The 12,478-nt window shown below is 39.0% G+C and overlaps 1 protein-coding gene across 2 annotated transcripts in view; it reads left to right on the forward strand.

Annotated features, from left to right (window-relative positions):
• Positions 1-12,478, forward strand: part of Amph (amphiphysin) — a 203,236-nt gene that overhangs the window by 159,700 nt on the left and 31,058 nt on the right. Inside the window, exons 12-16 of one of the 2 annotated variants that reach the window (XM_021658839.2) lie at positions 2,863-2,979; positions 5,695-5,721; positions 7,488-7,511; positions 10,255-10,287; positions 11,340-11,396. In XM_021658839.2, the coding sequence (XP_021514514.1) occupies positions 2,863-2,979; positions 5,695-5,721; positions 7,488-7,511; positions 10,255-10,287; positions 11,340-11,396 (258 nt within the window). The remainder of the gene's footprint in view (positions 1-2,862; positions 2,980-5,694; positions 5,722-7,487; positions 7,512-10,254; positions 10,288-11,339; positions 11,397-12,478) is intronic. The other variant, XM_021658840.2, reaches the window with a different exon arrangement.

Raw genomic sequence — 12,478 nt, forward strand, 5'->3', positions numbered from 1 at the left:
CTATTGACTCTCTGTAGCTTTTCATCTAAGGATGAAAACTTTGTGAGCCCCCTTTTCATGCTCAATGGAAGGCTAACTGCTAATGTCTTGTGCAGATATCCATAGCTATTGAGAGTTTTGGTTCAACATGCTTGCCATGTCCCGAAAACAGTCTTCTCGGTTCTCTGGCTCTTACCGTCTTTCCATCTTGCCTTCTACACTGTTCCCTGAGCTTTTGCTGTAGGAGTTGCCAGCTGCCAGATGATTAGTGTCATTTTTTTGTAGTTCACAGGATTTACAGTTTAGGACCGCTGATAATTTTTATAATAGACCCAGCAGCTTCTAGTCTATAATCCGCTAAGATTGGAATTTCAAATTTGTTCAGGAAAGCATTATAATTAATGATGAGAAAAAAAATTCAGGCTAATGAGAATAGAGAAGAAAGTGAAGGAAGATGAAAAGGAGGAGGACAAAGTGGAGGATGACCAGGAGGAGAAGAGGGAAAGGGGGAAGAAGGGAAAGAAATCAAAAAGTTAAGAAGGAGGGTAAAATTCTTTCATTCGATGCTTTAGCACATTACCATAGGGTTCTGGATTTAATAGACAGTGACAGATATTTCCCAGTTGTACTTAGCCATCACACAGGCTCAGAGCTGTTTTGCTGGTGCTGCCTAAATAGGCTTCTAGGTCTTATTAACCAATTCATGTCCAACAAAAGCAAACAGCTTGCTTGTTGTTACTTTGTTTGCTACACTGGAAACATGATACTTTGGTAGGCAAACATTCTCCAAAATGCTGTATGGGGCATTGTCAGAATTGTAAAATATATATAGTTTATTCCTTTTCACACATTTATATAATATATTTTAATGATAGCCATCTCCAACATTCCCTCTTCAACTCCTAGAACCCTCCTGCCACTATATATACCCTCTTTACAAAGGACATTGTATTTAGTTTGAGGATTTAAATTATTAACAAAAGAAGTATTTTGGGGGAAAAAAGAATGTCTACAAAATTTTAAAAACATATGAGAAATAATCATGCTGAAAAGCTAGAAAGCTAAAGATTAATATTGAAGCATACATATAACATATGACACATATTTTGGGGCATATATATAAATATATATAAACATACATTATATATAAATGTATATAACACATATAACACAGAAAAAAGCTATGGTGACAAATATTAAAGACATGAAAAGAAGAAGCAAACTGTCTATGAAAAGAAAGGGTACTATGAGGGGATAGAAGAAGTAACATGTTGGGATGATTATGGTCAAAATATACTTGATTTAAAAGACATTTATGAAAGCCTAATTAAAAATATGCATAATTAAAAACATAACAAAAGAAACACATATTGAAGTAAATAATATGTTTTAAGTTTGACTTAATTAAAAATAACATACAAGAATATGATAAAATATCTATCCCTAAATATTAAAAATAGTTTAGCAAATATAAAGTTTTAACCTAGATAATAAGAATGCATTACTCATTTAAAAAAGGGGCCCACAGACCGGAACACAGGCAGCTTTCCTACACAACAAATGTGGATGTTAAAGTCACAACCTTCCAGCTGTTCTTTCATTTCTGTATTCTGAAGTTTGTTTCTTTTACCAGTAATGAAAACAATTCCTATTTTTCAAAATCTTTCTGCAAACACATCAACTTTATGTAGCACATTGCCCATTGATGTGACCTTTCAATATTTACACATAAAAAAAAACCCGTTCAAAAAAGAAACATACCAAATATCAAAACCGTGTTATTTGCCTGTGTGAAACTGCCCCCAATTCCTGTCACTGTGGTACAGTTGATGGAGACCTTGTTTCAGCTCTGCCCTTTACTTTGTAGCTTGAGCTCAGGTTAAACCAACTTCAAGCCCATGCTATTTTCCTGTGTCCTGTTGCTACAGGTGAATAGATGCCAGTGTTTTACATAGCCGTATAGTATTATTAAAGAGACTTTCATTCTGTTCTCAGTTGTTTACCTGCTTTCCAACTAAAAATATTACAGGATGGGAGGGCTCATGTTGTGGCAAATGCTCACTGGTGCAGCACTCTCTGTCTTCTTCCTTTTTACCTGCCATTCTTAAACACACACACACACACACACACACACACACGCACACACAAGGGATATAATGGATCATTTAACTAAATCTAGGAATGGAATAATAATTCCTTATGAGAAGCAACTGAAATCAGGGTGCATTTCAGTTTTTCTCTTGGGGCTCAGTTCATCACGATAGAGAGGGAATGGCAGCGGGAACTCCAGGTGGCTGGTCACCTTGAGTCCACAGTTTGGAAGAAGAGAGAGGATAGGGAGGGAGCAGGCAAGAAAATGTCAAAACTTTCTTCTAACACTTCCACATAAAGTTCCCATCATCTTCCGAACGAGTGCCAGCCGTTGGGGACCAAGCGTTCACACCCTTGGTCATCTGGGACACGTTCGTCTTCAGTCTTCTCATGGGAACCATGGGTAGGATGAGGGAGATGAGATGGGCAGCAGTGTTTCCCTAGGTTTTAACATCATAGATGGGCACCACTGCAATGGGTTAAACCAACCGGTTCAAATCTCAGTGCATTCTTGTATTTTTTATAGTCATGTGCCATTCATTGTTTTGACCTGTGCAATTTTCTGATTTCCATACTTTGAGATAACCGAAAAGAAGATTACTTTTTTAGCAGTGTGTCCTTCCAATACCTCTCCTCCGTGGGAAATCTAGCCTGGGGGATGGTCCAGGGAGATGGGTTATGTGTGGCCAGACTTTATCACTGCATTGCATGAAGTGCTGACATACCCCGGGCATCTCAAAGATGCATTCCACCTGGCCCGTTCCATGAACTCCTATCCATCTGTCTTAACAGAACGAAGTCCTGGAGGTGAAGAAGGAGGAGACTTTGCTGGATCTGGACTTTGACCCTTTCAAGCCCGAGGTGGCTCCTGCAGGTTCCGCTGTGGCGACACACTCACCCATGTCTCAGGTATAAAGTGAGTGTGGGATGTTTAGGGATGACAAAGCTTAGCAATTATGCTTTGTTAGTTAACTGGTGATCCCTGTGTCTTTCAACTGATGATTATCCACCTTTCTTTCTGGTTGACAATATTTCCTATTTGTAAAGTATAAAAATGAAACTTTATTAGTACCAAATATTTTACTCTTCTTTATTCCATTAGCCTTTTCTTTCCACAAAGCTGTTTGCCTCAGACTTGCATCTCACGGAGTAGTTATCAGTGCCTTCCTCACCCTCAGAGGAGTGCACACTCTGATAATACACCTTATGGTTTTCCTAAATAAAGCTCTTTTGGTTTGCTGTTTTCCCTACTTTTTTCCTCATATTTTGCAAGTCAGGGTGTGTTTGAGTAACCATCAGACCATGTCGCACAGAAACATGCTTGCAGTCTGGATGCTTCTGCACTGGAAGCCACACTTGTGTCCATCTTGCACAGCTGTGTCCTGGCTGCTGATCACGGGTGGATGTGGAATGCTTTGTTTCTTGTGCTTATTCTTGCTAATCACTTCCTCACTCTCTCCTCTTCCGGCTGTTAATGTGATAAGATCCTCTGTTAGAAGGATGCCTGCATTGGCTGTGTACAGCTGTGGATATTGATGCTTTTGGAGTAATTACTGTATTATTGTCCGTTTTAATGGAAGGAGGTCTACACGAAATGTGATGAAACAATAAACTGTGGTGGTAGAGATCTTTAATCCCACTCACTGCTCAGGAAGAAGCAATAGGAGGATTGAAAGTCAGCAGCCAGCCTGCGTTTCAGTGTCTCAAAACAAAACACAAATCAGCAGTATTGACATTGTATGTCCTAGGGGCAGCAGGGACACATTTGACTTTCAGAATATCCAAGATATTCTAGTATATTCTAGAATATACTACAAATTAACACTAAGATGTATTCCAAAATTCAGTCTTGATGACTTGAATCATTATAGCTAACTCCTGAAGAATGCAAACTGCTCAGTGTGGACAGTTTTCTAGCTAATCTATGCTTTGCTGGGCTGACTTGGCTTCTGAAGGTCTACTTGTTTTAAATGAGAGAAGTAATCTAAAGTAATAATCTAGCAATCAAATACAACCAGCCTTACAGGTGCTTTGTAAATAAAGATGATCTCTTAGTTAGGAGGCCGTCTCTAATCTCTTCTAGGAGATTCATGATGTACGTAAATTACCACAATTAGGACAGGCTCTGTGTCTCTGTGATCTTCCTTCCTGCCAAGGAGAAAGTGATTCTAGCTTATCTGGTGGCTTAACTAAAGGAGTGGCCCTGACGTCTACATATTTGGATCACCCTTCTAAGGAGCAAGTCAGGTTGAAAGTGACCACACGAATCTATTACGTTCTGAGATGTTCTTTCCCCTTCACTCAAAGCCATCTCCTTTACCTACCACCATGGCCTTGTTGTCAGCTAATATTCTAGCTGCCAGGAACAGCTTATCTCATGATCTCTGTAGTGCTCACACAAGCTAGAACAGCCTTTCATGTTCCCAAGGAGTGATTAAACACCATATGTTCTATTGCTTCTTCCTTAGGAGAAATTTGCGGAGACTTGTGTTTTATCGCTTTTATTATCTGTTTTTATCAAAGGGATATAGAGAAAACGTCAGGATAGTCAGAAAATGTGTATCAGAAACAGAGGCATCCGCAGATACAAATAAGTGTGGTTTTCAAAGGAGCCTTTGTCTCCTGTCTTCCCTCTTCTCTGATTGGTGCTAACCAAAGCTACAGAGAAGGCCCGACTGTATAAGAAACATCAGTTCACACTGTAGGACCTGGCTTTCTATGGCACAGGTTGTGTAGACGGCAGCTGCATCCTCTAGAAACTCACTTAAAATAAATGTCTTCCTAGCTTTCTGTTTACCTTTAGTGAGTCAAAACAAGTGTGTAAATGCAGCCTGAGTCACAGAGGCTTAAGTATAAAGCAATGTGGCTTTAGTAGCAATTTTCTGTCTCAGAAAGAAAGGAAGGTCTCTTCCATTGTCCTCACCCTCAATGCAAATTGCTCTAACTATCCGGATTCCTTCGTGGTTTGGCAAGCTTTATAAGGAAATATCAGTCGTAAATGCATGTAAGGCATGCCATCAATAGGTTTTAATGGGTACTTCCTATTGTGCAATATTGTCCATTAATCTGTGTGATCTCTAACCCAGCATATTGGACAATGGCATTTTAAGAGTCTGTTTGCTATCAAAGTGGTCATAATATATATTCTTGAAGTATTAGGGAGAGAGAAACACATTACTTAAAAATTAAAGTCTCCATTTCCTCAATATATGATAATGTTGGAGAACATTTTTTTTAAATGATGTTTGTATATTGAAGAAAAGCAGTCATTGTACATCACACGTAGCACCAAACAAGTTCCTCTAAAGAGCAAAAGGCAGATTGGTCATATCCCTGCTGTTCTCGGAGTATTCACATGTGGCTAAACTCAAAAAATTATATGAAATTTAAATATTGGTTCTGTTAGACTAGCACATTTCAAGTTCATAACAGCTACATGTGACGAGTGTCCACCAAAGTAGGTAACAGAAGTGGAGTGTTTCTGTTACCAAAAGTGAGGCTATGGAAGAGTGATGCTCTAGATGCATACAGGGCTCATGGTGTCACCACCATCCCTAGCCTCTTTATACTTATCACTAACTGTAAGGACTTTTACTCATGGTGCTTTTCTTTGTTTGCTTTTAGACGTTGCCCTGGGACTTGTGGACAACGGTAAGGCATCTGAGAACTTATTTTACTTGTTTTGATCCATAAAACATTGGAAGCCTCAGCATACTGTTTCATTTGTGAGAGAAATAAAACTCATATATTTAATGATAAGGTGTTCCCCTAGAAAAATACCTGAAAGTGTTTAGTGTTTCTCAGCCTGAAAAACCTACTAGAAAAATGTGTGTCACTGGTCCACATTGCTGAACTAATAGTGATCATGACAATGACATAGTGCTCTTTGCATCCTCCTGTTGCGCCTGATGACCAAAAGAGCTGTCATAGTGGAAGATACCACATACACCCATGTGGTTCTCTTAAGTAGAATCAAAATGCGGAATGTGGATGAGAAAATGGGAGGCAATAGGAACTATTTTTATCGTTATATTCAATTAAGTTTCATTGAAACGTTTGGAAAATTTGAACTAGGCAGCCATGGATTTGAGTTCAGACCCTAATACTTATAATCTTGTAAATTTGATCAATTTCTAAAATTCTCTAAGCCTCAGCTTTTCTCATCTATACAAAGGATGGTAATGACATCTACCTCAGAGGATTGTTTGAGGGTTTAATAAGATATGTGCCTGGCATTTATTCCAGTATGTGGTATGTATCAAGGAAAGGTAGCTGTGATTACAGCATTATTTTTAGAAAGCTAGCCTGATGTGCAAGGTTGAGTGCTTTCATAATTTAGGCTCAGGAGGGAGAGATGAGCATAGCTTTCTGCATTTGAAAATTAGGAGACTGGTGAACCCAATGTGATTTCAATCATTCCTTAGGGAGCATCTTAATCTTTAAAAAGTTCCCTAGGAAAAAAAAATGTTCCCTAGAATTTATATGCTAATTTTTAGGATCTTTGAAAAAGACCAAGAGCATAGCTAATAGTTTTTGTTAAAGTTACACATGCCTAAGTCAGCACCTTTCACATTGAATTAGTTTTACTTGTGTTTTTATAAAAGAGGGAGAGTGAGTTGATACAGGGCACCAGAATTCTAACCTCAAAGTTGTGGGAATAATACTAATCTTAGTTATCCCAGAATTTTGCAGCTTTAATTATAACTGTAACACCTTTTCTTTCCTCTCTAAAAGGAGTATGGTGAGGGAAGAGATACCTTGTATAAGGAGCTTTTTACTGCTTCAGAGAACAGACTTGCTAGGAATAGTTGTTATAAGAAAAATATATGATATACTATCCATGAATCTTTGTCCAGTCTACTTGACAGGGTATTTTTCTTGTTGACAGAAAATGGCTTCCAGGTTGAGGGAAGACTAACAAGAAGTAGTCAATACTCAAGGTAGTCAGTTTGGCCAATATGAATTCATTCTTCATCCAGGACATACATCAAAGACAGACCCTAGTGAAGAATGGGTTTGGAAAGATTTTATTTTGATGCTCTTACAGAGCATATGACATGGGAATAATTTCTTGACTTCTATGCTTGGTAGCATCTTGCTATTCTCAGACTCATATATTCATTTGGATAAACATTTTCATTTTATGGCTTCCTAAGGCAGAAATTGTGAACCAATCGGGAAATATCCTCACTGATACTAGAAAATGACACAGGCTCTTTGTGTTTCACCTATGCCTCTTCCACAATTGTCTTAAATAAATTATAGAACAAAATCATTCTTATCACAAAACAAGTTGTAAAATTTAATTCCTGAACAGTAAAAGCCACAGCATTCAGAAGTATGTTGTCTCTAGATAGCTTTAACATTGCAGTAAAATGTATTCTTATTCTTTATTCTTTTCTCTCCTCACCTTACAGACAAGCACTGATTTGGTACAACCGGTAGGTTAATTTTTCATAAGATTCTGGATTTTAATGTTGTTTAATATCATTATGCTTGTGGAATTGTTTGTAGAATGACTTTTGCCCATGACATTGCTAGTCTCAGACTTGATCTTAAGCAAATCAACTCAAGTACTTTCTGATTTTATTTCACTGGTACTACATTACTGAAGAGCTGTATGTTTCTCATCAAATATCTCATGGTCTATTTCATCTTTTTTTCCCCCTTTGCTTTTCTACATACTTTAAAGACTGACTCTTCAAAAAGTCTTTCTATGTGTAACCTCATCATGGAGGAAACTCCTGACAGTGGTTTGGCTGAAGAGATTCAAAGATCTGAAACTGATATAGGTGCATTTATTTGGGGCACTCATGCTAGGACAGACAGTGTCAACCAGGAGAGGACCCCTAGTGGGTCTCAAGAAGACATTGTCTGTCTTTCTGAAGCAGAGCAAGACATGAGATTATCCACTGGAATGTTTTCTTCTGCTGACTGTTCTACTGTAGCTGAAGAGGGTGTGGAAGCCCTGTGGCCAGCCCCTCCAGCTAGAAATGAGCAGCTGTCCTCACAGCCTGAACTGGAGGCTGGAGTTGCAATTACTGCATGCATGGAGATGGACCGGTCCTATGCATTACTTGACTCAGAGATGCCAACCTTGGGAAAAGCTGACCTGCTCAAAGAAGGTCATGAAGAAGCTAAAATATCAGATGGAGAAATAACACAGAAACTGAAGGTAGAAGATCCTGTGTTGGAATGTGTAGAGACATATCAAAGGGTAGACACTGGAGCTATTGATATCAAGGCAATAGAAGACACTGAGGGATCTGAGGAGAAAGTATGTGACAGCCTAGGAGATAGAACACTAAATCATCTCAGAAAATCAGCAGAACAAAGCCCGGGGATCTTTGAAGGCAGTAAAGTGGGAAGTAGGAAAGATCTAAGGGTGAAGTGTAAGGGAAGACTAAAAACCTATGAGAACTATTTTGAGGAAGCTGATCTACTAGAAAAAGACGTGGAAAGAGTGTATGTGGCAGATAATTTTGGCAACAGACTCCAAGAGTTAGCTGATGGGATTCAAGTAACAATCAGTCATCATAAAAATGTAGAAGGCTCTGGAGCTATACCTGCCAATGACACAGAGATCTGTAATCTGCTTATTCAGACTGATCCTCTGTCTACTAGTAAAGATTCAAGCACTTGGGAATGGGATTTAACAAAAAAAGAGATAGGGAAACATTCAGTAGGCCCTCACAACCATTCCACAAAACTTCATCTAGCACAGGAAGGTGCAGGTGCAGAAGAAACTCACTGTGGCATTGCAGTCAATGCTCATGGAGCTGACAGACATAGGAGTGAGACTGTTGCTTTGTCAATCAAATGTGAAGTGGCAGTGGAGTCGAAGACTGACCCTAAGTGTTCCCTGGAAACTCTTACAAACAGAAAAGGGCAATGTTCATATGAGGGAGAAGACTCATCAGCAGAGGGTTCTGCAAGTACAGTGCCTAAAAACTCTAGTCATGACATTAAATTGCTAAGGACTAAAATGACAGATTCTTGGGGAACAGATCCAGGTCAAATCTGGCAGCCAGACTGGAATTCAGGAATAAATAGTGTGGATATAGTGGGAGTCTCTGGTATTCCAGATGGCCAAGCAAGCAGATTTGCCAAATGGCATGAATCTAATAGCCACTGGCCTATCAGAGATATGGAAGGTTTACATTTAATAGAAAGTAAGAAAGGACTGGAGGAGGACTTACCAGCAGATATATGTGGGAAACATGCCAGTGTTAGCAGCTTGGATCAAAGCCAGGAGACAACTAGACCATTGGTTCAGGGAGCCTCCTGGAACGCTAGCATGGAGAGTCCTGATAGTCCCCAAGACAATGACATCAACAACTCAGATTTATCTGAAGATGAAATTGCTAACCAGAGATATGGATTGTTGTACCGAGAAATAGAGGCTGATGAAGATGAGGTACTTACCCTAGAATGTGGTGTAGACTAGCCAGACTTCCTTAGGTTCTGTTTTCCTTACGTCTCTCACCAACTTCATTCTCCATCATTGATTTCCTTGACAGCCGTACCTCTTGAAACCTACGTAAACCAAACACAAACAGGTTGACAAAAAAAAAAAAAAGAAAAGAAAAGAAATCTACGTAATGATTGTACTCAGAATTAGTGGAGTCTTTCTTACCATCCTACTTTCTGAGTAATTCTCTCTCTCCTTCCTCCCTCCCTTCCTTACTCTCCCTCCTGTCCCCTCCCAACCTCTCTCTGTTCAGATACTAAAATGTGTTTAGCCATGAGCAACACAGACTGACTGTTTCTAACATGGCTCCACTCCAATAAAAGCAAATGAAATGTTTCTACCCAGGCTCACTGAACCAAAAAATCTTAGTTGCTCATTCATAAAGTGATGCATATCAATGACTGAAAATAAATATTAGCTCCCATGGTTCTTGCCTAGAATTGTCTTCTCATTATTGAGAAGGTCAGTGTTGGTGAACACTGAACTACATGCCAGGGACAATTGTAAAGGTTTATTTTTTTTTTTGTCAGCCTATTTATAATAATACAGCATGGCTTTCGTAGTTCCTAAGCACTTTCAAGCAAAGCAACCTGTTGTATTATTTTTAAATTTGTGTGTGGTAGTCATTACTCTCCAGCTTGTCTAATTGACAATCACTTATCCTATGAAAGTGTTGAGAAAAAAAAATCACATCCATTTTCCATTTCTTTTAGGCTTCTGGGGGTTCATTTAATGGCTTTACGCAGGTAAGGAGAATCTGGTTTGTTTGTTTTTTAATATATTTTTAAGTAGCAAAAAAACCAAAACAAAACTGTAGTACATTCCTGTAAATTTAGCACTTGAGAGGCAGAAGCAGGAGATCAGGAGTTCAATGCCAATCTTGACTACATGGGGAGTTTGAGGCAGGTCTATATTCTGTGGCACTCGGTCTCAAACAAACAAAAGGCATTACACAACTTAGAATATGACAGAATGAATGGGCTACATGTCCATCACACCATCCAAAAGGTTGTATGTGGCAATTTAGAGAGGATTTACTGAAATTCCAGTCACCTGCTGTCTGTTTCTACTATAGATTGATGACAATTTCCCTGGAAATGCAAGCATTATTGGAGAGGGACCAAATAAAAATCAGAATCTGTTTTCTTATAGGAGCAACCTGCTGATGATGCTGTGATTCCTTTCTGCGTGGGTTTTGTGCCACGAATCCAGCAAAATGGTTAAGAGCGTCAGCACAAATTTGATCTCACTACTTACAACTTGAGCAATGGAGACAGTGCTTTCTGTGGCATTGCTGTGATGAAGTGAGCTGTCTGTGCTGTGCCCTTACCCAGCAACTCAGAACATTAAGTGCTCCATAATGCTGTGCCAATTTTCTACTAGTCATTAGAAGTGCTTCCAATCAGAAAGATCCTCTAGACTCAGCTGTGAGAAAACAAAAGAGCAGGTTATTTTGAGTAAGGTGATGGATCTTAGAGACGATGATTTTTAAGAGCTCCTTCTAAAATGTTATAGTGAGCTACATCACATCCAGCCACATCTTTAACGATTCTCCAGAAAAGAGCCATCTGAAGATTCAAAACCACACTCTGGCTCTCTCCAAGAAAGCAGTTATTCTTGGGTGTGTTCTGCTAGCACAGACTTATGTTTAGACTAGTTCACCTTAACCCTTGCTTGCTATTCTTCTAATGATTTAAAATGTGACTTTCAAAAACATTTAAAATGCACTTATTGATACAACTGACGGTTACTAATTTGGTTAGCTTTTTTACATGCCCCATTTTCTTCCTCTCTTCAGCCCCAGGACACTTCTTTATTTACCATGCAGGCAGATCAGAATATGGTAGGTGGTTTGGTAAGTTGATGTGGCCATGTTTGGGGGCAGTTGTTAGCTATCATGGGATGTTCCATTTAGCTGGTCCTACGAGCTCGTGTAGAGCTTTCGCATAGAGAACACGATTTCTGCCACTCCTTTTCAGAAAAACAAATCATATGTAAAATCTGACTCTGAATTTGTTTACTTCTGGCACAGTGACACGAGCAGGAGCCAGCTTCTTGTGATAATCATGGCCCTCGGTGGAACTCAATGAATCCGTCAAAGTCACAGGTCTCTATGTGACTATGACGTAAGCTACAGGGTTGAAAATGAACTTGCCTCAAGAACGTATGCTTCAACTAACATGCTGTTGCCTTTTGCCTTGAGCTTGGAGCTACCAATTTTTTATTTCAGCTCTTCATTTTGTAAGATCTAGAGAGAAACATTTACGGGCCAGCTGATGAAGAGAGTAGCCTCATGGAATGAGTGGGAACAGAAGAGATTCTTAGAAGGTGGAAGTTGCAATTATCATGGGAAGCCTTTCATCAACTTACTAATCAGGCTGATTGCAGAGTCCTTGAGAGATGTCACTGTGTGTTTACGCTGCTGCAGGACAGAGGGCTTGCACTTGCTGAGGACTGAAGAGGCTGCTAGCATTCCTATGGGTTTTCTATAGAAATATTATGTAATTATATTAGGTAACAGCTTTTTTTTGGAATTGAATCCACATAGAATAATTTTTTCTTTCTATACTTTTTCAGTTTTAAGAAGGCTAAGAAATTTGTGAAAATTTAATTTTGGTAATATGCTGCTATCTTGTCAGTGAATTATCATTTGTACCATCAAGTAGAAGACAAATCTCTGTGGGTCTTTTCAAGGATATGGTATTAACTGCAAAACCAGAGAAACGTAATCTTTATGTCCAATCTTTATTGGACATTCTCAGCCTTGATGATTTAACTTGAATGGTGAGGTTTATAGTTACCGATTTTGAACAGTTAGGGAAAACTCAGAAATGCAGGAATAAAAGAATGACTATTGGTCATGATTAAACTCATATCTACTATGTTCATCCAGAAAGTCCAAACTCAGAGCCATGGTCTCTCAGTACCTAGAGTCTC

Source organism: Meriones unguiculatus, chromosome 19 (assembly GCF_030254825.1).
Source record: "Meriones unguiculatus strain TT.TT164.6M chromosome 19, Bangor_MerUng_6.1, whole genome shotgun sequence".
In the NCBI taxonomy this organism is placed as follows: domain Eukaryota; kingdom Metazoa; phylum Chordata; class Mammalia; order Rodentia; family Muridae; genus Meriones; species Meriones unguiculatus.